Here is a 26767-nt window from a genome sequence, read left to right on the forward strand (position 1 = left end):
GGGTAATTTCTTACCATAGTTACTGACTTTTCATTGTTTTCATTGTTCGCTTGTCATATTTATCTTTCAAGGCTGTTCTTGCCTTAGCGGCATCCTGGACCTCAAGACAAGTAGGAGAACGGACATTGACTGGTACGGTAATAGACAGTGGAGATGGTGTCACTCATGTCATTCCTGTGGTAAGGATATTTTAACATTACTGAACAAAGCCCGAATTTCACATTTGGAAAACTTATTTATATGAATTAATACTATTTTGAAAAAACTTTAAGCATTAGACCTTAAAATTATATGGCAGTTTGGCCATTTTACAGCTGCATTTTTCTCCAATTATTAAAATGTTACATATTCTAAATTTTTTTTGCTACAGGTTTGCACTGCAATGAGGATAATTATGAATTCTGATTTCTGGAAAGGAAATATGTTATGACTGTCTTAAATATAGAAGTCTGTTTTATAGTTGTGTATAAATATTTATGTTAACTACGAAAGTTGTAAGCACATGAACTGTAATGGCTTTTGGGCATCTACTATTGAGTAAAAAAGTTAATGATTGTGCCTTATGATTTAGTAAAGCACATTAAGAAATATGTGTCAGAGACAGGATTTTTCTGCTTAGAGAGGTTTATCTTTTAAAATGAGTTTTATATTACATTTTTCTACTCTTCTGATAGGCCAGAATAATTGTAGTAATAACTACCATTTTCTAAATGGTAGCTTTATTGAGAAATAATTAACATACCATATCACTCAACAATTTATACAATTCATTGGCTTTTGATATCTTCACAAGTGCATCTATTACCACAGTCAATTTTCATTACCCAAAAAATAGATCCTGTGTCTATTGATAGCCATTCCTCATTTCCCCCCCTTTATCTTCAGCTCCTGACGACCGCTAGTCTATTTTTATCTGTGTAGATTTGCATGTCCCAGCCATTTCATGTAAATTAATCATACAGACTATGTGGTCTACTGACTTAAAAAATTTAGGCTAACTTTTTTAAGGTTCATATATACTGTAGCATGTATAATACTTCATTTATATTTATTGCCAAATAGCATTTCATTGTATGAGCATTTGATTTAGCCATTAGGAGATATGTTAATATAACGGAAATTAGGATATGTTCATTTGTTAGCTTCTTTTATAGTTTATTTGGCACCTTATTTTTCTTAGTAATGCATAAAATAATTGTTGACTTTAAAATTTTCATTTAAACCTCAAAACCCCTTTGTGATGTAGATTATTTTTTTGAGCACCTCAGTTTACTCATTAATAAAATGCAAATAAACAACTTCTGTAAGGTCAGCAATAAAACAAAAGAATTTGAACTCACTTTGCCTGACTCTAATTTTTCCTGAACATTTTTCACAACTAAGCAATAATAGAATTTTGTTTTCTCACAAGCCTGGAGGCTAGACGTCTAAGATCAAGGTGTTGGCAGGGTTGATTTCTTGTGTCCTCTCTCTCTGGTTTGTAGATGGCCATCTTCTTTCTCTGCCTGCACATGGTCTTTCCTATGTGTCTATGTCTTAGTCTTCTTTTAGGTCATATTAGATTAGGGAAAGTGCCCTTAATGATTTCATTTTAACTTAATTACCCCCTAAAAGACTATCTCCTGGAGCTGGCATTGTGGCAAAGCAGGTTAAGCCACTGCCTGCAACTGATATCTCATATGGGTACTGGTTTGAGTCCTTGCTGCTCCACTTCTGATCTAGCTCCCTGCTAATGTGCCTGGGAAAGCAGCAGAAGATGGCCCAAGTCCTTCCACATGGGGGATCCAGATGGAGCTCTGGCTCCTGGCTTTATCCTGGCCCAGAACTGGCCATGACGGCCATTGGGGAGGTGAACCAGAAGATGGAAGATCTTTCTCTCCCTTTCCCTCTCTCTCTCTAATTCTGCCCTTCAAATAAATAACTCTTTTTTTTTTTAATATTTATTTATTTGACAGGCAGAGTTACAAAGAGAGGTGTCTTCCATCTGCTGGTTCATTCCCCAAACAGCTACAACCATCAGGGCTGAACTAGGCTGAAACCAGGAGCCAGGAGCTTCTTTTGGGTCTCCCACGTGGGAACAGGGACCCAAACACTTGCACCATCTTCCACTGCTTTCCCAGGCACGTTAGCTGGATAGAAAGTGGAGCAGCAGTGGCATTGCAGTCAGTGGCTTAACCTTCTATACCTCAGTGCTGGACCCATAAAGTAAACCTTTTTATTTTTAAAAAGAAAACAAAAAAGACCATATCTCCAAATACTATCACATTCTGAAATATTAAGGACAGGACTTGAATTTGAGGTTGAGAAGGACACAATTCAGTCCATAATAATAATCTTTCAAATAGATTTTGAAAAAGAGATAATTTTTTTGATACCTACCAATAACCATTATCTAGTATTTTGTATTTCTTTGTAAAGGTCCTGATTTTCTTTTAGTATGATTTTCTTTCTACCTAAATGATATTCTTTATCATTTCTTACACTGCTGGTCATGTGAAAATGTCTTTAGTATTATTTCTTAGTAAAGTTAATTTTGCTACATGTTTTTTTATACTTCTGACTAATATCAGTAAATTCATGTTTCCATTCTACAGAATTTAGTTATTTTGGCATTGTGATTGTACATGGAATGTGTCAGTCTTGTCAGTTGGTACCTACTTCATTAGGAAAATGAAAACCATTTTGTAAACTAATTTCTTATTTGTAAACAGGTTTCTTATTATGCAGTTTGAAATTTTAACTGAAATTATAAAAGATAGCAAAAATACCTTATTTTCCATAAAATATGTATGATTTGACGCATATCTTTTAAAATTCATTATTTCTGTGTTCAGTCATTTTAGTCATCGTTACAAACTACTGATAGAGGGAGAATAAATCTTATGTTTCTGGGCATTGCTGTTCATAATTTGTCTATGATTTTATGAGTTCTGTGATAAGTACAATATGAGGCATACAATTGCAGGAAAAACATGAAGCATTCTCCTGGAATAAAGCAATATTTGAGAATACAGCTATACTAACTTGAGATAATGATGGTTAAATGTTTCTTAAGATTATATCAATTTCAAAACAATGAAAATAATTTTGGCACCTTTTTTTACCCCCACGTAGGCTGAAGGGTATGTGATTGGCAGCTGTATTAAACACATTCCAATCGCAGGACGAGATATAACATACTTTATTCAGCAACTGCTGAGAGACCGAGAAGTAGGAATCCCTCCAGAACAATCCCTGGAAACTGCTAAGGCAGTAAAGGTAAAAAGTGGTGATAGAAGTGGAATTCAGTTAAAAATTAAAACCACATTTAAAATGTTTATATGAAAACAATTCTTAAGTGAAGAAAAATACATAAGGTCTTTTGTTTCCCAGTTATAAATCATTACTCTTATTTTTTTCCTCTGTATTTCTTGCAAAGAAATCACTGATGAAAGTCAACCCTTTGCATAGTTTCTCTCTGTATTTCACATTTGAGAGGACTAACAAAAACATTTTATCAAAAGACTTCAACATATGTTTTTGTGATTGTTCATTTTATTAACAAGAAATGATTGTTGCAAGATTATTGTGATTATTGCACTAGATAGTGCTTGCCTCTCAGTTTCTTCAGTGAATTATTTTAATCCTAACAATTTTTTGTTACAATTATTTTGATGTAATTGATTCATTGTGCCATAGTAAAGAGGGAATATTTGGTTCAAATGTACGTCAGTAGAAGAAAAATGTAAAGAGATCTTTAGGTATTTAGTTGCCTGCCACGTATGTAGCTCTTTATTATTTTTGTTCATAATGTAAACTATCAAAATATTTAAAATTGCTTTTCAAATTTATCATTTGCCACCATTACTAAAGGATTTCAGTGATAGTGTTTTGAATATATTAAAAAAAATTGCATTTTTTTAAACATTCATTCTTTCATTTGAAAAAGTGAAGAGAGATCTTTCATCTACTAGTTCATCGCCCAAATGACTACAACAGTAAGTTCTGGACCAGGCCAAAGCCTGGAGCCAGGAACTCTATCCTGGTCTCAGATGTGTCCCTACTTTTCTGCTGCCTTTTAGGCATAGCAGAAAACTGGATTGGAGGCAGAGCAGCTGGCACTCAAATAGTACTCTGATACGGGGTGCTGGTATTACAAGCAGTGGTTTACCTTGCTGTAATCACAATTTATTTGTTTTTCTTTGAATGTTTATAGGGTTTTCCTTGCCCTTCAAAACTTAAGAATAAAGACAAATGGACTGCTTCCTAGCTAGTTAAGAAATTACTAAAGAAATTACTAAAGGATTGACAAAAGTTACCCTAACTTGTTGGCTTGAAAATTAAATATGTTAAAAAATTAATGGAATACTACTATTTCAGCTTCTGAGAAATCTGTAGAATTGAAAGAAAACAGTACTAGGGATATAAACATTTCAGGGAAGACTAATGCTCAGTCTGAATGACTTTTAAGGAACATGCTTTCCCACTTTCAAGATTTAAAGAAAGAAGACCTAATATAATTAAGTTGTCCTTTGTTTTCTAGTATTTTTTCCCTTTATGTTTTGTTATTTTAGTAGTAGTATTTGGACCTATCTTGAGTGGTGTCCTTGATGTGGAGAAATGTGTATGTATTAGGGTTTCCCAGAGGAGAATCAGTAGAATAGTTAGAAACGATATATGATATATGGTAAGACATTTATTGGAGAATTGGCTCATGTGCTTATTGGAGACTGAGAAGTTACATGGCAGCTATCTGCAGGCCAAAGACCCTAGAAATCTGGTAGTGTGGCTCAGTTCAAGTTGGAAAGTCTCAGAATCAGGGAAGCTGATGCTGTAACTGTTAGTCTGAAGGCCAGAGAATCTGGCAGGGAGGAGAGAGCACTTGTGTATGTCCTGGAGTCCCAAGATCAGAGAGCCTGGACAGGTTCAAGGAAAAGAGAAGACTATCTCAGTTGCAGAAGATATAAAGGGGAAAATTGCCTTTTTCTGTCTTGACCCCTAGCTGATTGGAAGGTGCTCTCCCACATTGACAGTCAATCTTGCCCACTCAGTTCTCCAATTAAAACACCGGTCTCCTCACTAAATATTCTGACAGCTATAACAGGAATTAATGTTTCATCAGTTCTATAGACATTCCTTAATTCAGTCAAGGTGAAACTAAAATTATCTGATCTTCCCCCCCTATTTCTTCCTTTTTTTGATTTATTTACTTATTTGATAGAGTTACAGGGAAAGAGAGATTTTGCATCTGCTGGTTCACTCCCCAAATGGCCACAATGGCCAGGGCTGAGCCAGGCTGAAACCAGGAGCTTCATCCTGTTCTCCTGTTCTCCCACATGGGTGAGGGCCCTAAACACTTAAGCATCTTCCACTGCTTTTCTGAGGCCATTAGAAGGGAACTAGATCAGAAGTGGAACAGCTGGGACATGAATCAGCGCCCACATGGGATGCTGGCTTCACAGACAATGGCTTTATTCGCTACAGCGTGATGCCCCCCCCCCCCCCATTTTTCTTAATAGGGAAAGAAGAGGCTGGAAAGTCAGGAATCTGTAAATTGCAAAAAGAATAGTATAACCTATAACATTTTTGAATTATGTATATATTTCACTTTTATTTATTTACATTATTGACTTGAAAGGCCAAGAGACAGAGTCAGGCAGAAAGGGATCTTCTGTCTACTGGTTCATTCCCTAAGTGCTCAGAAGAGTGGGGATTATGCCAGGCTAAAGCCAGGAGCCTGGCACTCAGTCTGGGCCTCCTACCTCCAGTGTGGGTGGTAGTACTTAAGCCATCATCTGCTGCCTACCAAGATAAGTCGTAGCAGGAAGCTGGAACTGCAGGCAGAGCTCAGACTTGAACCAGGCACTCCAGTATAGGTTGTGGGTATCCCCAGTGGCATCATAATCACTAAGTCAAACTCCCACCCCAAATTACACTTTTGATGAAAATTTTTATTTAGGATAATAAAGTAACTTACATTTTTAGCTTTTTTTCTTTGCTCATTTATTTAGACCATAGTTGATTTTATTCCAGATAGGTTTAAGGAGTAATTTGTGTAGTTGTGTCACTGTTTTTTATTTTTAACTTCTCTGTAATTTATGCTTTCTTCTTTCTAGGACACAAAATTCTTTACTAAAACAGTAGAAAATTGTTAGAGAACATTAATGTTTTGAGAAAGTAACGTTAAGTAGTAGAAAACGACCATTTGGTCTTTCAAATCTCAATTCTGTTCATATATGAAGAGGGAATTATGTACAGTTGAGCAGTTTATTTGTATTACATATATGACAATATCCTGATGTTAAATTTTCTCTTGATTTTATTTTTCTGAAGACATTTTAAAATTCCATTCTAGTTTACTGATAATATGCCATCTTTATTTACTTCCCTTCTTTTGTTTCTTTTTTCTTCATTTTTTTAGGAGCGCTATAGTTATGTCTGCCCAGATTTAGTAAAGGAATTTAACAAGTATGACACAGATGGGTCAAAGTGGATTAAGCAGTATACTGGAATCAATGCTATCTCTAAGAAAGAATTTTCCATTGATGTTGGTTATGAGAGATTCCTGGGACCTGAAATCTTTTTTCATCCAGAGGTAAGCATTTTTTTATGTTTTTGGAATATTCAGCTGAAAGTATGAACTTGAAGATCTTAAGGAGAATCTCAGAAACATTCTTTAATATACTAAAATGCCATAGTCATATTTCAAGGGAAAAATTGCTTTTGCTAAAGCAGGCTAAACTGTTAATATGTTTTATGCATTTAGAAAAATGAAACCTGTTTCTTGAATATTTGTGAATTATGGGAATAATGGGAAGAGAGGGTCCCTTAAAATTAATGGTTGTGTAAAATATTTTGGGAAAGCTCTAGCAAGTCCTGACTTCTGTATCCATATAAAAGGACCATGATACAAAGAACTTTCCTTCAATTGACCATAGCATATTTGACTAGTATCAAAATGATTTTCTATTTACATGAAATTTTAGCGACATAAAAATTGTTATATTATTAAAATGCCTACTATTAATTATGCACAATTCTTATAGTGATTTAGTATCAGAAATTTAACTTAATAATGCTACTAATGTTAAATGCCTGCTCAGTTGGGAAGTTATTTTTTCCTTTTGTTTATTCACTAAGAAATGTTAAGTGATACAATTTTCACGGTCTTAGTGCCTTTCTTTTTTTTTAAGATTTATTTATTTGAAAAAGAGATTTTTAATATCCCATATAGTATGCCTCTGTTTCCGGCTATGGCTTTACCTTCTATGCCACACACCTGCCCTAGGTCTCAGGTGTTTCTTCTTTTAAGATTTATTTTATTTAATTGAAAGGCAGAGTAGAGAGAGAGAGAGAGAGAGAAAGAAAAAGAGGTCTTCTACCTATTGGTTCACTCTGCAATTGGCTATAACAATCAGGGCTGGGCTAGGCCAAAGCCAGGAGCTTGGAACTTCTAACAGGTCTCACGCGTAGGTGCAGGGACTCAAAGCACTTGGGCCATCTGCTGCTGCTTTCCCAGGTGCATTAGCAGAGAGCTAGATCAGAAGTGAAGCAGTCAGGACTCAAACCGGCGCCCATATGGGATGCCAATGCTGCAGGCTGGGGCTTTAATCTGCTGCACCACAGTGTCAGTGCATCAGGTTTTTTTTTGTTTGTTTTTTTTTGTTTGTTTTTTTTTAAGATTTATTTATAGCAGAGTGACAGGAACAAACATCTTCCAATATCAGTCACTCTCCAAATGTGCACAATAGCTGAGGCTAGGCCAGGCTGAATCCAGGACCCAGAAACTCATCCAGATCTCTTACATGTGTGACAGGAACACAGATACTTGAACTGTTATCTGCTGCTATATAGATGTATTAATAGGAAGCTGGATTGAAGGCAGACGAGCCAGGACTTCAACTGCCTCTCTGATAGAGGATGTAGATGTCTCAAGCAGCGGCTTAACCTGCTGTACCACAATGCCAGTCCCTATGGTCTCACTTAAAGTACTGAGTATTTGAAGATTAAAAATTATCTTATCTTGTTCTTATCAAGCTCAAACAGTAAGAAAGGGTTTGGTGCAGTGATTAAATTGCCCACATTTTTATTGGAGTTCCTAAATTCTAGTCCTGGCTCTGCTTTCAGTCCAGCTTCCTGCTAATGCTCTTCCTAGTAAGCAGCAGGTAATGAATGACTCGAGTACTTGGGTCCCTGCTTCTCATGTGGGAGACCTGGATGGAATTCTGGGCTCCTGGCTTCAACCTGGACCCACATTGGCTATTGCAGGCGTTTAGGAGTGAACCAGTGAATGGAAGATCTGTCTTCTTCTCTTTCTGTCACTCCGCCTTTGAAATCTTTCTCCTTCCCTCTCCCCCCTCCCTCCCTCTTTTTCTGTGTGTGTGTGTGTGTGTGCGCGCGTGCGTGCTATGCGTGTCTCAACCATTCAAATAAGTAAATAAAAATTCAGTTTTGAAAAAGAGATACACATATTTAAAATAGGTATAAGTGCTGTAATGAATGCATGTGTCTGGTGAGGACATGGGAGCAAAAAGCATCTAAGTCTGCTTGGGAGTACCAGGAAACTTAGAGATATCAGTTAAACTGAGACTTAAAGGATGAATAGCTATGTGTCAGGCAGGTGTGTTAGGGGAATATATTTTTGGCAGAGGAGATAAGCTTGACAGACGTGTGTTAAAGGAGTGGCAGGAGATAGATCCAGATAGGTATTCAAGGGCCAGGTCATGAATGACAGACACACTATAGAAGGACATTGGTTGGATTCCTAAGACATGCAGAAGCTTTCAGCTTGTAAGTGACATGGATGGATGTAAAGGTTTCAGAAAGATTACTCTAGCAGCAGCATGGGGTTGGATGGATTGGGACAGAAAGGTGGGTTTATTACAGTTTTTTGGATTAAAAATGAATAACGAGAAAAGAGGTGAATGAAAAATAATAAACTTAACGTGACTTAGTAATTGCCTAGATGTGGAGGGGCAGTAAGAAAACCAGAAATCTGCGATGATTCCCTGGTTTACAACGTGAGCAAATAGATTTGCCAGCCAGCAAAATTAGAAAGGGAGGAAAAACAAGTGAGTTTATACTATATGCATCTCTATAAAGGTTCAGAAATAGACACTTTGTTTCCAAGTTTTTGTCTGGGCTAAGTGTCTTAGAGTGAAGATGGACATAAAGTCATCATCCTATGTGTGGCAAAAGAAGAAATTGGCCAGGGAGAGGCTGTAGAGTGAAATGAAGGTTAAAAAAAATCAGGCCTCAGTGAACATGAACACTGGACAGAATAAAAAGACTGTAAGTAAGAAGAAAATGAAAGATTACAGAAATGATTATAGCCATAAAATTACAAGATACGTGAATGTTTTAAGGAGGACGTTAAGCAGTGCCAGTTGCTGCAATGGAGCTGTGTTAGAAGAAACCTGGGAAGCACTCATGGGTGTTTCAATATCACATTATTGATGATCCTAGGGGCGCAGTTTCAGTGGAATGGTATGATAGAGGCAGCTTGACACCTCAATGAGAAGTAAAAGTTTAGAAATTGCCAATATGAGCATCCTGGGTCTGTGAAGGAGAGTAGTACCTGCTGGAAATGGAAAGAAGTCACTTGCAAGAGTAAGGCTGAGGATAGTTTTTATTTTAAAGAGAGCTTATTCCAGTGACAGGAAGTTACAGGTTAATATGGGTAGTCTTCTGAACTTGGAAGGGCAGAGGAGTAGGGAAGTAGTTAAGCAAGTTCATCATTTATAGTTCTTAAATTTTTTTCACAAAGGAGAATCTAGCTGATGTGTTGGGGGGAAGGTATTAGGCATAAAGTTGTATGAGGGGACTTCAAAGAGTTTGTGGAAAATGTAATTAAAAGTTAGAATTTAAAACTATAAGCTATTTCACACCATCACATTCAAGACATTTCTGTAAACCACACCAGCCATTTTGATTCATCCCTAAAGAATTGAGAATCTTGGGAATTTAATCATGCCAATGTAGTCTTTAACATTATTGAATGAAGGAAAATGGGTGCCCTTGAGTGATTTTCTTAAGATTAGGGAAAAAAAAAATGCTGTCAGAAGGAATCAAATCATGACTAAAGGAGATGCTTAGTGATTTTCCATAGAAGTATTTGGCCAGATTGACCTGTTTGATGAGAAAGAAGAGCAGGTGCATTGTGGTAGAGAAGGACTCTGGTTAAATTTTTCTGAGAAATATTTGGCCAGCTTTCTCAAAATGTTCTCCTAGTAAGCAGATATTGTGGTTCTTTGACTCTCCAGAAAGTCAACAAAATGCCTTTAGCATCCTCAAAATGTGTTGCCATGACCTTTGGTCTAGACTAGTCCACTTCTGCTTTGACTGGACCACTTCCACCTCTTGTTTCAACATTGCTTTGTCTTGAGGATCATACCGAAAAAACTGTGTTTTATCCCCTTTTCCAATTATTTGAGGAAATGCTTCAGTATCTTGATTGCATTTGTTTAAAATTTCCATTGAAAGTTTTATCTAGTCTGTAATTGATCTGCATGCATAGTTTTGACAGAAAATTGCTCTCCTATTATTTTTCACTCAGAACTATGTGAATTGAACCAGTTGAGATGCCTGTCGTGTTGGCTGTTGTATATGCTGTCAGTTGTTGCCCATTTTCAAACTAACAAGATTAGTTTTTGCCTTGCAAATTGATGTAGGTGATCTTCTATGTGCTTAATTTTTATCATTTTCTCATCCCTTCTTAAAATGAATTATCCACTTGTAAATTGCTGATTTCTTTGGAGTGTTGTACCCATAACTTTTTGTAAATCATCAGTGATTTCACCATTCTTCCACCCAAGCTTCACCGTAAGTTTGGTGTTTGTTCTTGCTTCCATTTCAGCAGAATTCATGTTGCTCTGATATGGGCAACCTTAAACTTTTTAAACTGGTATCATCCTACTTCCAGCCTTAAACTAGATCCTACTCAGACATGTTGTAACAGGTTAGTACCAGTTTATTTTTTTAAATCTATTAATAGTTTCTTCATAATACATGTTTTCCTGTGAACTTTTTCAAGACCCTGCCTGGAGAATAATGACTTCTAGTCACTAAGGAGTATCTAATTAATAGTAGTGGGGCATCCATTTTCTACCCACAGCAGTGATGTTAAATACTTAAAACTTACTTGGCTCATAGTAGACTTTTTTCTAGGCATTTGTGGGCGAATAACAAAAGGTTTGACAGGCAAAAAAGTTATATTGTTAATAGTAGTTAATAGTAGAGGAAGGAGTGAATACAGAAAGTCAAATTATTTAGCAATAATGAGGAATGCAGGCATGGATTATAGATCATGATGAATTGGTATATAGTTAAAAACTGGTGGCAGAGGAGTTGAGTAACAGAAAGATAGGACTTGTGTACTGGAGTTTTAAGCTTTTAATCGGCACAGTTTTTTGTAATTTCTTTAAGAATAAAAATTGAAGTATACACAGTTGCTTTTTTTTAATTCATTGAAAGTAATAAAACTTTGTTTATTTGGAAGACAGAGTGGCAGAGACAGCAAGATCTTCCATCCATTGGTTTACTCACCAAATGCCTGCAATAGCTGTGGCTGGGCCTGGCTGAAGCAAGGATCCTGGAATTCCATCTGGGTCTCCTATGTGGGTGATTGGGACCCAAGAACTTGAGTTATCACTATTGCCTCCCAGGATATACATTAGTAGGAAGCTGGAATTGGAAGTGAGGCCAAGACTTGAACTCAGGCTCTCAGATACAGAATATGGGCATTCCAAGCAGAGTTTTTAATGCTATGCCAAATGCCTACTACAGCACGATTTTAAAAGGTCAAATAACCACCTACTCCCCTTTGTGTCCTACAGAACAGCCAATAGCTGTTGGAAATTGCTCTTGGTAATCATCTCTAGATTTCCAAATACTGTGCTTGTTAGTGCTATGTATTGATATGCAAATGTTTGATAGTTTGTCTAACCTCCTCTTGGTTAATTTTTATCTAGAATATCTTTCTTCCCAGCCTTCCCACATATTAGCTTATTGTTAGGTAAATCAGTAGTATTACAGTATTATACCTGTGATTATTCACTTTTGAGGCGGGTTAGTATAATATGATTTCTTCTCTTAAAATTCACCTTTTCATAAACTTTTGCCTTGTTTCATATCCTTCATTTTCTGTGTATTTAGGTTGGAATTAACTGCTTGGTTGTACAAAACCTGGAAGGAAATCTGGAGGGTCTCATTCCATATAGAAAAATTTAATTGTTTCCCTTTTTTAAAGTTGGTTTTACTTCTCCTTATGAGTCTACCTTTATTTTGTCAGTTCCTAAGGCTTTGGAGTGTTCTACACTCTGCAATGTGAAGTGATTTCATTCTTAACACTATGCCCCCTCTGGTGGAACTTAGGATGTGGTATTTCCTTTTTGTCCTTGGACATTTACTTTTTCTTATAATTTTGTTGTTATTCTTTTGGTGGAGATTCAAGAGGGTGAAGAAATAACCACATGTGGCTGGATGTTGAGGCAGATCTGTCTGTGGGGTCAGGTATATGTAAGTGGCTGAAACAGAAGTGGATTAAGGATCACTTGAATTAGGAAACATCAGTTGTGTTGAAGTTGAAAATGCTGGAGATGGGCCAATGCTGTGGTTCAGTGGGTTAATCCTCCGCTTGCTGTGCCAGCATCCCATATGGGCACTGGTTCTAGTCCTGGCCACTCCTTTTCTGATCCAGCTCTCTGCTATGGACTGGGAAAACAGTATAAGATGGCCCAAACACTTGGGCCCCTGTGCCTATACAGGAGACCTGGCGGAAGCTCCTGGCTTTGGATTGGCTCAACTCTAGCCTTTGTAGCCATTTGAGGAGTGAAATGGCAGATGGAAGATCTTTCTCTCTGTCTCTCCCTCTCACTGTCTGTGGCTCTCCCTCTCAAACAAATAAACAAAATCTTTAAAAAAAAAGAAAAGAAAAAATGTTGGAGAAAGATTAAAACCCTAAGTTGAGAACAGTAACTAGAGAATTGTGGAAAATCCTGATCCAGAGGCCTAGATGAATAGAATCCTCTCCAGGATAGATAATAGCATTGCATGGGAAGTAGGAGATATCTGTTCTTCAATTTAAGTGGATTGCCTTTTTAATATTGATTGATTTTTATTTGAAAGACAAAGTGACAGAGACAGAGGGAAAGAGAGATCTTCTCTCTGGTACTTCATTCCCCAAATTCCCATCATAACCAAGGTTGGGCCAGGCTGAAGCCAGGAGCCAGCAACTCCATCCAGGTCTCTAGGGTGGCAGGAATATAATTACTTAAGCCATCATCCTCTGCTTCCCAGGCACATTAGCAGGAAGCTGGATTGGAAGCAGGGTAGCCAGGACTCACACCAGCACTCTGATATGGAATGTGGGCATCCCAAGTGGTGACTGAAGCCTCAGCACCACAACCCACCCCTAGTGGACTACTGTTAAAAAAATATGTTTAGTTAATGTCTCAGATGTCTTAAAAACACTGAAACTTTAGATAGGTAAATGAATTAAATTTGGGTTGGGAACATTCCTTTGGAAAGGAATGGATATTTATTTGAATTAAAATTTGTCTTGCTCATGTTTTCATATATCAGTTTTTACTTTAAATAACCTTTATTTGACATGCCAATATTTTCTGCATTAAAATGTTTAAAAGTCAGGGTTTTGGGCTGGTTATGGCACAGTGGGTTAAATCACCACTTGTGATTTTTGGCATCCCATATCTGAGTGCCGGTTCAAGTCCCAGATGGCTCTGCTTCCTGTCCAACTTCTGCGAATTACCTGACCCTGCCACCTGTGTGGGAAACTGGGATGGAGTTCATAGCTTCAGCCTGGCCCATCATCCCTGGTTGTTGTGGCTATTTGGGGAATGAACCTGCAGATGGAACATAGTTTGCTTGCTCTCTCTACCCACACCCCTGCTCTGCCTTTTGAATAAACAAATAAGTAAATCTTTTTTTTTGCAGTCCTTGTTTTGCAAAATCTAAAACAGGTTTACCCTGTGTGTTTCTTTCCCTATTTTCTGTTGCTAGAGGTTTAACTACTTCAGACTCTCCTTAGTTGAGATTTTTTTATGATGGCATTTATACCTAAGAATTGCTTGGTTATTATGCAACTTTGTTTATCAGTGTTAGGTATTTTCTATCAATTTCCAGGTATGGAAGAGGAGGATTGCCTTTTCTTTGCTTCTATTCCCAGCACAGTAGTATCTATCTTCACTCCTGTGGTTACATTATGCTTACTTAGGGGAAGTATTTATACTTTTGTTACTTCTGTTCAGATAGGAGCTTTATAGTTAGCCATGAAATCTCTTCTTGTCCTATATTTGTTTTTCATAGAGTTATTAAGTATTTATAGTTTAAAAATATCACTCATTGGCTTCCAGATTCTCTACTAGTTTTATAAATCTCTTCATAGGATATTCAGATGCAAAGATTTTGTTGTTATTCCATCAATTTAAATATATGGATTATGTGATATCTCCCAATATGAAACCACTTTTTTTTTTTTACATCTGATATTGAGGTTCTCTATTCTTCCCTCATCTTTCTGGGAATTCTTTTTCCAGTATCCGGAACGTTTTTTATTCTCATTGTCTACTTTATTGTATTGGAGATCGTCTACCAATAGGTTCCTGATAAAAGATGATGAAAATTACAAAATCTTACATGTCTGAAGTGTATTCATTTTGTGTGTATACTTTTTTGATAGTTTGAGTATAGAATCCTAGATCAAAAATCATCTTCCTTTAGCATTTTGAAACCATTGTTTTTTATTATAACTTGAAGTTAAAAAAAAAAAGTTCTGATTCCTGGTATAGGAACTGTTTTATCCTCTACAGATATTTGTAGGATCTTCCCTTTGTCCTCTGATGTTTTGATATGCTATTTTCCTTGTCCTTTTGTTTTATTCTCTAGCTGACTTTTTCAGTTTTATCTACTGAGTTTTCTATTTAATTTTTAAAATTTCTGACAGTGTCTAATTTTCAGGAGCTCCTCCTCACCTGCTTTTGAATATTTTTGCTACCTTGTTACTGTTTCATGGCTGCTTATCTCTGGCTCTTTAATCATATGTTAAGATACCATTGTTGAAGACATTAGAAGATGTTGTTAAGGAATATCTTTACTCTTCTTCAAAAAATATAGAGAATAGCAAACATACCCAGGTAAACACAGTAGTCCAAATTTTTCCTATACCTTGAACTTTATTATACAGATTTTAAAACCTAGGAAGATGTTGTTTTTAAAGATATATTTATTTGAAAGTTGGAGTTAGAGGAGGAGGAACAGAGAGAGAAAAAGAGCTTCCATACATTGTTTTACTTCCCCAACTCTGTGATGGCTATGGCTGGGCCAGGCAGAAGCCAGAAGCCAGCAGCTGCATCGGTTCTCTCCTGTGGTTTGTACAGGCCCAGCCACTTGGTCCATCTTCTGCTACTTTCCCAGGCTCATTAGCAGAGAGCTGATCTGAGGTGGAGCATCTGGGAGTCCAACTGGAACCCACAGGGGATGCTGGTGTCTCAGGCAGCGATTTAACCCACTAGGCCACAATGCCAGCCCTGGAAGATTTTAAAATTTTAATTTCATTAAGAAGAAAGTGCTGAATAGTTCTTTCTAGTATTTGTGATGAGCTCAGTTCAAAAATATATTTCCTTATTCTTCAATATATTATCGTCTTCAATATAATTCACATGCCCATTTCTTTTTCTTTTTTTAAGATTTATTTGTAGGAGAGGCAGAGAGATCAATCTTCTATCTTCCATTTGGGTCACTGTCCAAATGTCCACAACATCCATGTCTTCTGGGCAAGGCTGAAGCTAGGAGCTAGGAACTCCATCTGGATCTCCCATGTGGGTGGAAGGGGCCCAAGTACTTGGACCATCTTCCATTGCTTTCCCAGATGCTTTAGCAGGAAGTTGAATTGGAAACAGACAGGCAGGACTTGAACCAGCACTCCAGTTTGGAATGCTAGTTGCAGGTGGTAACTTAACCTGCTGTGCTGCAGCACTAGCTCCTCTATTTTGTTGTTGTTGTTGTTAAAGAGAGATCTAATAGAAAGGTTTCATCTGAACAGTGCCTCCTACCTTTCTTTCTTCTTTTTAAAAAATTTATGTGAGACAGAGATAGGCAGAATTCATTCCCCAAATGCTGACACCTGCCTGGATGCCAGAGCCCTGAGCTGGGAACTCAGTATGTGTTTTCTGGATTTCCCACAAGGTACACAGAGCACCCATCCTCTAGTTCACTCCCCAAATGCCCTCACCAGACAGGTCTGATCCTGGGGCAAGAGACTGGAACCAGGAACTTATTCCAGGTCTCCCACATTGGCTGGTAGTAACCCAACTACTTGGGCCATTCCCACTGTGTCCCAGAGTTTGCATTAGCTGGAAGCTGAAATAGAAAACTAAAACCATGAATCCAACCTAGGTACTTCAGTATGAATGCAGGCATCTTAATTGCTAGGCCAGATGCCAGCTCCTTCATTTCTTTCTATATCAGAATTTCTGTGGGCATATTCAGGATTTGATTAAAAGATAATTACGTTTTTTGTTTTGTGTATTGAGTAAAAACTATTATGGAAAGTCTACAGACATACAGTAGATAAACTTGTCTTAAAAGTAGAGAAAGGAATATGGACAGGTTAATTTTGTGTGTGTGCGTGTGTGTTACTGTTTTTGGTAAACACTGAAGAATATGACTAACAAAGGGACAATTAAAGAATTGGCAAGTTTTACATTATCAACTTAATACTTTTAAAAATGAATATAATAGGAAACTTTTGTCAAATTGTTAATATTTGTCCAAATTTGGGGGAATTAGATCTCTTTTTTTATAGTTAGAGCAAATGACATGTTTTAAGGTTAAAGTATTGCTAAGGGATCATAAAGAGCATAATGTTTTGAGAACTAAAAGTTCTTTGGAGAGTTCACAGACCAAGAGAGGTTGTCCAGTATTACAGATGTGATCATGGAAAATAAAATTTTCAATATCCCAATTACGCTGCTTAATCATTTACTAAGCCATTCTGTGTTGGCATGTGAACTTGTCTTTAAATGAGAGTCATCTAAGTTGTGCTGTATTTCCTGGTTTCTTCTTATAATACAATATGGGCTACTCTTGAGAGAGAAAACACCTTAGTTGTAGTTGGTCTGTGCAGGCTCAGTATGAACCACTGTATCCATTTCTGTGTCCCTCTTAGAATTCCTTTTGTAAATTCCTAGCTTGCTTCACACAGATTTTGGCTGCCACTCTTTCTCTTACTATGATAATGGAGATCAATAGAATCTTTTTTATTAATGTTTTAGTTTATCTGAATTAATCAATTTTGTGTCGTCATGCTTCACATCATTAACATTAAATCTCTCCTCATTGTTTACCCAGGCTCTAAATAATTTAAAAATCTTGAAAACTGGAAAATATTGACACAAAGTTTAAAAATCATCAATTGAATTATAGAATTGGTTTAATAAATAAAGGAATGCTGTCTCATTTGGTCAACCTAATTCATAAATGAGAAGTCAAGAGAGGTGGAAAATATTTCGAATTTCATTTTAATAAAGTAAACTTGTTTATTTTTTAATTAGAACTAGATTTCACCCTTTTATTTTTAAACTAGGAAAACCCTGCTAGAATTTCCTTTTCACTTGTAAAGAGCAATATGTGGTCACTTAAGTAATGTTGAAAAGTTTCATTAGAGTTAGATCTTTGTTTCAGAATATAAGCTTAATTATCAGAGCTAGCATTTGAAAACTATGTCTTCCTTTTTGTACTTTCTACCAGAAAATACACAGGATTGTTTAGGAGAGGCATAGGGAATAAATGATAAGGAAGAAAGGAGGCCTTCCCTAATTTTTATGTCTCTGTGCATAAAGCCTCTTTGTTATATGTATTAATGTTATCCATTAATTATAAGTTTTAAAAGTTATTTTTAAGCTCTTATTTCCATTCCATAACTGTTTTGTTCAAATACCTTTCCTTCATCTCAAATCTCCCTACCTACCTACCAAATCTGCTTGAAAAAAAGAAATCTGGAAAATATGCTGTATGACACGCATGTACCTTTCACTTCAAATACATCCTAATATTAAGACATGTATCAGGCCGGCGCCGCGGCTCGCTAGGCTAATCCTCCGCCTTGCGGCGCTGGCACACTGGGTTCTAGTCCTGGTCGGGGCGCCGGATTCTGTCCCGGTTGCCCCTCTTCCAGTCCAGCTCTCTGCTGTGGCCAGGGAGTGCAGTGGAGGATGGCCCAAGTGCTTAGGCCCTGCACCCCATGGGAGACCAGGATAAGTACCTGGCTCCTGCCATCGGATCAGTGCAGTACGCCGGCCGTAGCGCGCTGGCCGCGGCGGCCATTGGAGGGTGAACCAATGGCAAAAGGAAGACCTTTCTTTCTGTTTCTCTCTCTCACTGTCCACTCTGCCTGTCCAAAAAAATAAATAAATAAATAAATAAATAAAAATAAAAAAGCATGTATCATATCATATTCAGAATTTTTTTGAGAACTAAAATCTAGAAAGAGTATCCTATTCTGACCCTTTCTCTGCTTCTCATCCTTTTTCCCTTTTTCTCCTAAAGAAAATTAATTTAATGTATAGCCAGTCCATGTTTTTTTCCTGTACCTACATTCAAGAGATACATATTTTTTTAAGATTTGTTTTATTTATTTGAAAGAGTTACAGAGAGAGGTAGAGACATAGAGAGGTCTTCCATCTGATGGTTCACTCCCCAGATGGCCGCAGTGGCTGGAGCTGTGTCGATCCGAAGCCAGGAGCTTCTTCCGGGTCTCCCATGTGGGTGCAGGGGCCCAAGGACTTGGGCCATCTTCTGCTGCTTTCCCAGGCCATAGCAGAGAGCTGGATCAGAAGAGGAGCAGCCAGGACTAGAACTGGTGCTCAAATGGGATGCTGGCGCTTCAGGCCAGGGATTTAACCCACTGTGCCATAGTGCCGGCCCCTAAGAGATGCATATTTTAAAAGATGAATCATTCAAGTTTTTTTTCTTTTCTTTTCTTTTTTTTTTTTTTTTTTTTTTTTTTTACAATTCTAAAAAACAAGTTTTGCCTTTGAGTATCATCTCCTTTAAAATAGTTTTGTTTTAGTTATGGTAAATCATCATAGAAATAGACAGTTGATTCTCATTATTCAGAGTAAATATTCCAGAAAGTTACTGAGGACCTTACATTGGTTAATTTTGAACCATTGCTACCTGGAGAAATATGGTATCAGGTTCCTGCAAGACTGGTCACATTTTCATCATCTCATCAGTATATAACCTTTTTTATGTGCACTTTTTTTTTAAAATTAATTTATTTATTTGAAAGAGTTACAGAGAGAGAAGGGGAGGCAGAAAGAGAGAGAGAGAGAGAGAGAGAGAGAGAGAGAGATCTTCCATCCAATGGTTCACTGCCCAATTGGCCGCAACGGCCAGAGCTGTGCCAGTCTGAAGCCAGGAGCCAGGAGCTTCCTCTGGGTCTTCTCATGTGGGTGCAGGGGTCCAAGGACTTGGGCCATCTTCCGCTGCTTTCCCAGGCTATAGCAGAGATCTGGATTGGAAGTGGAGCAGTCGGGACATAAACTGGCACTCATATGGGATGCCAGCACTGCAGGTGGTGGCTTTACCCTCTACGCCACAGCCCTGGCCCCTTATGTGTACCTCTGTTTAAAATATGCTTATTATAATATGCGAAAGGTACTACAAAAAGTTTATATCAAGTAGAATTAAAATAAGTTTATTTTGGTGCATAATATTTTGAAATGTTTGCCTATGAGGGGTCATCAAAATGTTTTTGGAATATGCACGTTATGAGAAGCTTCACTTGAATTTCATTTGTGATCTGATCTCTCTACAACTTATTTTTCAGTTTGCTAATCCAGACTTTACGCAGCCTATCTCAGAAGTTGTAGATGAAGTAATTCAGAATTGTCCTATTGATGTTAGACGTCCTCTCTACAAGGTATTTATAGCAAAATTGTTACTCAGGATCACAGTTTTAAAATACTCCCTTATTTTCTGCCCATGATTGAATATTAAACATGTCTTTAAAAGGATATAGTAGAGTTTTACTATTAACTGGTTTTTTGATCCTTAATTTTTTCTTTTAAAATAAAAGTCATTTTTTTCCCCATTAATACAGAATATTGTCCTCTCTGGAGGTTCAACCATGTTCAGGGACTTTGGACGTCGTTTGCAAAGAGATTTGAAAAGAACTGTAGATGCCAGGCTGAAGTTGAGTGAAGAATTGAGTGGCGGTAGATTGAAGGTTGGTGTTCTTAATTATTGGTGGGAAAGTTAAGGGTGCCTTGGTTATTATAATGGAGATGAAAAATGCTTTCCAACTTTTATTTAAGAAAAATAAGGGTACCTATTAAAGTATTCTAGTGGAAAGTGATTAATATCGTGCATTCATATCCATGATGTTCTGGGTCATTTGAGTCTTAGTGTCTGCATTTCTGAAAGCTTTGGTGTTTTTGTTTCTTCTGTTTTATTTTTTTATTATTATTATTCTGTTTTATTTTTAACATTTTTGTTTCACAGCTAGCTTATATAGTAGGTTTCTGTGCGTATTCCAGCAGCAGAATTCATTATTGGACCACAATTTTTTTTTTAAGATTCATTTGTGTATTTGAAAGGTCGAGTTACAGAGAGGGAGAGGCCGAGACAGAGAGAGAAGAGAAATCTTTCATCCACTGGTTCATTCCCCAAATGGCCACAACAGGCAGGACTGGGCCAGGCCAAAACCAGAAGCTCATCCGGGTCTTCTGTGTATCCACGGATGCAAGGGCCCTAGGACTTGGGCCATCTTCTGCTGCTTTTCCCAGGACAATAGCAGGGAGCTGGATTGGCAGTGGAGTAGCCAGGACTTGAACTGTTATCCATATGGGATGCCAGCTTCACAGGCTACCTGTAAGATCACAATGTGGGCTCATGATTTATTGAATTTTGAGTCCCTCCTGAGGTCATCTTAGCAGGGTCATGCAAGTGATTTCATGGGCCTTACCTGGCCTACAGGCCAGACGTTTCCCACCCCTATAAAACTTAAAGAAACCTATCCCTTGGAATGTAATAAAAAGTATGTTTTAAGTTCTGTCACTAATAGTGGCCTGATTTCACATTTCAGTCTGCTCATGTAGTAGATTTTTCACAATGTTGACTTGTTTGTACCCTCTTCCTTACTAACCAATACATCTATCCCCCATCCATAACCTACTCATCACCCTTCCACCTATCTACGTACAAAAACAAAAGCTAAGAATTTGCTCAATTTTACAAGTATAATTTTAAGTTCTCTATAATGGAAGTCATGCCAATTACAGTGATTGTGAATCTAAATCAGATTTTAACAATTGTGTCACTAATGTCCTACAGCCAAAGGTAAACAGGCTTTTTTCTCTCTGGTCTAGGATCACAAGTTTGATTTAATTATTGTGCTCCTTCAATCTGAAAGTTACTCAAGATTTTGGTCTTTCATGACCTTAACAGTTTTGAATAATACAGTCTGTTTCTTTTGTAGAATATCATGTTTTGGTTTGTGTAATGTTTTCATGCGATTGGGTTTGGATTATGCACTTTAGTAATACTGCAGAAGTTATGTTGGATCATTTTTAGTGCAGTGTATCAGTAGAAACATGATTTGTTCCATGTGTTAACTTTGGCTACTTTGGTTAAAGTGGCTACCAGATTTCTTCATACTATTTTTTCTCTATATTTAAATCATAATCTTATGGGAAAACACTTTCAGATTATTCCTGCTTCTCATCATACTTTTAACCACTGATGTTGGCATCTATTATGAATCTTCCCAAAATACTTGTTAATATAGAAGTTGCCAAATGGTGTTTAGCAAATTCTATCATTCCTTCTATGTATTTTAGTCTTATTTTGCTATAAAGTGCCCTCCTCTCTTCTTCCCTCATTTATTCATTCATTCACTTATAGAAACTAGATTTTCCATTGTTTTATGAACTATATCATTAATGTTGTGATAAAATGTTAATACATTAATTTTGATGCTGAATTTTCTTCTCACATCTGACCAGTGGGAATCATTGAGGTAGCTTTTAGTGGAATACTACATCTAGGCCATCTTGGTGGTCAGAGCTAGAATGTGTGCATGAATGATGAGTACACCCTTCAGTTCCAGAATAGCAGAGGGAGGATTCATTCTAGCTTTTTTTTTTTTTTTTTGACAGGTAGAGATATAGACAGTGACAGAGACAGACAGGGAGAAAAGTCTTCCTTCCGTTGGTTCACCCCGCAAATGGCTGCCACAGCTGTTGCTATGCCGATCCGAAGCCAGCAGCTTCTTCCTGGTTTCCCATGTGGGAGCAGGGCCCAAGGACTTGGGTCATCCTCCACTGCCCTCCCAGGCCACAGCAGAGAGCTGGACTGGAAGAGGAGCCACCGGGACTAGAACCCGGCACTCATATGGGATGCCTGAGACGCAGGCGGAGGATTAGCCATGTGAGCCACGGCACCTGGCCCCCATTCTACTAGCTTTCTACTTTCCCCAATTTGTACTGCCATTTTCTGACAGTGAGAAACTTGACTGCTGCTATCCACAATCTGTTTGGTTTTTTTTGCTCAGTCCTGGAATTTATTTGTAATAGCTTTGGAATTGTTCATCCTTACCATTGTGAAAAATAGGCCTATTGACTAAAGTTCAGTATTTGCTTGATTTTTATCTTTAGCCTGAGGGTGTAGTATCAAAACAGTCTGTTCAGGAGATACTGTCCCTTTCCTTATTTCAGCCAGGTTATGTTCTTTAAAAATACAATTATTCTGTTTCTGTTGTACTTTGTCTTGCTCCATGCGATTCTCTACTTTAAAATTTTTATTCATTTTTGAGGTATGTGAAACATTAACATGATTCTAAAAATCAGAACTGTATAAAATGAATGCTCATTCTTTCCTCTCCTTACATTCTACCCTATCCTTCCACAGTGTTCCCAGTCCTTTGTAGATAACATTATTTTTGTGTATGTACATTTAAGGTTAAATAATACAGAAATTGTTATTTGAATTTACTATTAAAATAATTTTGCTTTTTTTTTTTTTTAAGCCAAAACCTATCGACGTACAAGTTATTACACACCACATGCAACGATATGCAGTTTGGTTTGGAGGATCGATGCTGGCTTCCACAGTGAGTGTGATGAAGCTTATTCTTAAATTTTGATTTTTTTTAAATAGAAGAATTTGTCAGTATTTATAGAAGAAAAACAATCCTTTAGGTATAGTGTAAGAGACTTTAAAAATATGTACATACTCTTTTAAAAACTGAAAATCATTTCAATTAATGTTCGAGTAATTTTAAGCTTGCTAGTCATTATTGTGGAATGGGCATTTTATACCATATTTTAAATTTCTGTAGGAAAAATCTTCTTAAGCTTGTGGTGATATGTATAGTCATCAGAAGAAGGTCATTTTTTTTTTGGCAGATATTTAGAAACATTAAGGAAAAAGTTCTGTTTTATTGCATAGGAAGTGTGATGACCTAAATGGAGTAAATGAACTTTCTAAAACCCTGTCCCCAAATCAGAATTCTTTGGAGTACTTTAAAAGATGTTCTAATACCATTAGCCTTGTAAATACTGGCATTTTGTTTTGTTGAAAGGAGCTTATAAATTAATGAATAACTGTACAGCTTCAGACTTAAAATCATTTAAAAATAGGAACATTTAAAAAAGAATTAAAAATTTTTAAAAAGAAAATCAAACATTTTCTTTTGTAATTTTAATTGTTTTCAATTTTTGCATATAATCTAATGGAGTTTTTGACTTTGCCCTTTAAGAATGAGGTAACAGAGCGCATAGGTAGTCTGTATTTACCAGACCTTGAGTGAGGAAGGCAGGAAGATCTAGAAATGTGTATGTATGATTAGAAATAGTGTATCTGTATCTTAGGCTAATACTTCTTCTGTAGATTATTGGTTCAGTGTACAGTGAACAGACTGAACATTTGACACTCAACCTGCCATTCCTCAAAATTTCAAAATCTTTGTAGCAACAGTTGTTGGGCAGGAGGTTTGGGAGACATGAGTTAATTGCTCCTTTTCAATTCTGATGAAGATTTACAGCTGACTTTAAGTCATGGTTGCTAGAATTTCTAAGTTTGTTGAAGTACCACGAATGGACAAATAAATATTTTAGATTTAGATTTAGCATCTGTTTTACAGCATCTCTTTTAAAACATATTGAAAAATGGTCAGTTTTTGATCTTTATGAAAATATGTGTTTTTGTTTTCAGCCTGAGTTCTACCAAGTATGCCATACCAAAAAGGATTATGAAGAAATTGGACCTAGCATTTGTCGTCACAATCCAGTGTTTGGAGTCATGTCGTAAAATTGACTTCATAGTTCTTGGGGTTAGGGAGGTGGAGAAGAGATAATCTTTCTGATTACCTGTTTTGTCTGGAAGGCTGATTTTGAGGTTTTAAACCTGACTTGAAATAGTTAAGACCAAACATGATTATACAGGAATATTTTAATAAGTGTATCAACATGCACATGTAGAAGAGAGCCAAAATGATTAAGTGTTTTTCTTTAGATTGAATATTTGAATCTTACGTGTAACAAAAGAAGTGGGTTTTAGTTCTTTCTGTGCCCTGATATTTTGTATATTATTGAATTATCCAAGATTTGATGGGATTTATCGGTATGTAGATAGCTCTATAATGCTTGAATTGTACACTTCTAAATGTACAATGCAAGAGCTTGTTTATATTTCATACTTTTTATACTTTGAGGAAAAAAGTCAAAGAAAAACTGTAGTATTTGAGGAAAAAAGTGACCAAGTAAAGGATAAATTTAAAAAATAACCTCATGAGACTTGGTGTACACTCATGGGATTCCAGTTATTACAAATTGCTCCCCTCTCCTTATCCCTTCCCTCCCTACCAGTGGTTTTCTTTGCAAGTGCTTTTGGAACTAAGAAGCTGTATCTTGGATTAACTGATGCCTGCTAGTGCTTTCTGATACTTGCATTCTGTTTCTTGCTTAAAAGAAAAGTAAAGACAAGACTGTTGGACCAGTGTTGCAGTTCTCTAGTGTCATTTCTTACTCCCACCCCCAAAAAACACCCAAACCCACAATAATTTGACTATAAAAATTGGTATATTTAAAGCCTAACACAATTCTAATAAAGGCACAAACTTCTTTTTAATATTTGTTTCAAGCTCTTTAATATCTTTATAAGTTAACTAATGCATCTATTTTCTTCAAACTTCTGCAACAGTTCTTTAAATCACAACAGTTGGTTAGCAAAGCTGACTTTTTTATGTGCTCTGTACAAAAAATTGTGAACTTTTAATATGTTGAGTGCATTCGTTTTGATAACTGGATCTCCATTTGATATTTTCATTTGTATAACTCATTTGCAGTCTGAAAAAAATTTTTTTTAGTGCCTGTCCCTGACATATCATGGAAAGTTCATTTCTTTGCATTTTAAAATATCTGGATCATGAAGAAAAAATGTTGAAAATAAATTAAAATTGAATTACCTTTTCTAATATGTTTTCTTTTTAAGCAATGTAATTATACTTTGTCTACATGTTTTTGATATCATTTCTATTGAAATGATTATATAGAGATTGAAATCTCTATAATGTGTATGTTAAAAGATTTCTTGTGAACTTAAAATTTTACCAGTTATTTATAGGATAAAATGGAAAAGGTTTTATTTGCTTTTTAGAATATAAGCAGTACTATCAATGAACACTTGAAACTGTTATTTATGAAAATAATATGTGGCTTACAATGCCTGTGTCTCAAAGTTACAGAACATTGAAGTTTTTGTTTATTTTTCTTATAAAGATACAAGCTGAGGGGGGCCAGTGCTATGGTGCAGTGGGTTAAAGCCCCAGCTTGCAGTGCCAGCATCCCATAGGGGATGCCAGTTTGAGTCCTGGGTGTTCCACTTCCAGTCCAGCTCCTTGTTAATGGCCTGGGAAAGCAGCAGAGGATGGCCCTAGTCCTTGGGCCCTTGCACACACCTAGGAGACCTGGAAGAAGCTCCTGGCTCCTGGCTTCGAATCGGCTCAGCTCTGGCCATTGCAGCCATTTGGGGAGTGAACCCAGCGGATGGAAGACCTCTCTCCGTCTGTAACTCAATATTTTAAATAAATAAAATAAATCTTAAAAAAAAAGTTGAGAGTAAATATTAGTTTGTATTTAGAGTAAATTTGGATATTTAACATTTTCTTAGTCATTTATGTGAATTTAAATTCTCTATATGGAAGTAAAGAAACAAAATATCTTATAGTAGTAATATCAACAGTATTAGTATCAAAGTTTTTTTTTTCCTTAATTTGGAAAAGTGTTTCATGAACATTGCAAAAAACTGTTCAGTCAGTATCAAGGAGTAGATGATGAACATAGGTTTCTTTGCCACCCTCACCTGTCTCATGTGTCCTAGTCATTTTCTTTGCATATAGAAATAAATAGTGCTTCCTTGTTTTACACAAATAGGAACTTATTGCACATAGTATTCTATACTTTGCTTTTTCAAAGAACTTTTGGTACAGAAGTACCTTGATAGGCAGTAAAGATTCCGTTCTCCTGGCCCAATAAAATATTGTTAGCATTGTTCCTAAGTACGTCTTTTCCACTTGGGATGGTTGAGTTACAACTGAATAACTAGAAAGGTTTATAAACTTGTTTGATTACAACCTCAGGCATATTTGTATGAAGTTGTGCTTTACTATTTGATATGAAAGTATGAAGGGCAAAAACCTTCAAGGGGGCTATCAAAGAAGGGTATACTTTTCTTTGAAGGGAGGAGAGAACTTCCACTTTGCTTATGG

The 26767-nt window shown here is 36.7% G+C and overlaps 1 protein-coding gene across 5 annotated transcripts in view; it reads left to right on the forward strand.

The window, feature by feature from the left end:
• The window catches only part of ACTR3 (actin related protein 3), a 59275-nt gene extending 33809 nt beyond the window's left edge, over window positions 1-25466 (forward strand). For all 5 annotated transcript variants that reach the window (XM_002712405.5, XM_070071013.1, XM_051849630.2 and 2 more), the window contains 7 exons: window positions 72-179; window positions 3115-3258; window positions 6401-6574; window positions 19829-19921; window positions 20102-20227; window positions 23027-23110; window positions 24214-25466. In XM_002712405.5, coding sequence (XP_002712451.1) covers window positions 72-179; window positions 3115-3258; window positions 6401-6574; window positions 19829-19921; window positions 20102-20227; window positions 23027-23110; window positions 24214-24309 — 825 coding nt within the window. In that variant the 3' untranslated portion in view covers window positions 24310-25466. The remainder of the gene's footprint in view (window positions 1-71; window positions 180-3114; window positions 3259-6400; window positions 6575-19828; window positions 19922-20101; window positions 20228-23026; window positions 23111-24213) is intronic.
• The last annotated feature ends 1301 nt before the right edge of the window (window positions 25467-26767 follow it).

The sequence above is a fragment of the Oryctolagus cuniculus genome, chromosome 3 (genome assembly GCF_964237555.1).
Source record: "Oryctolagus cuniculus chromosome 3, mOryCun1.1, whole genome shotgun sequence".
Classification (NCBI taxonomy): Eukaryota; Metazoa; Chordata; class Mammalia; order Lagomorpha; family Leporidae; genus Oryctolagus; species Oryctolagus cuniculus.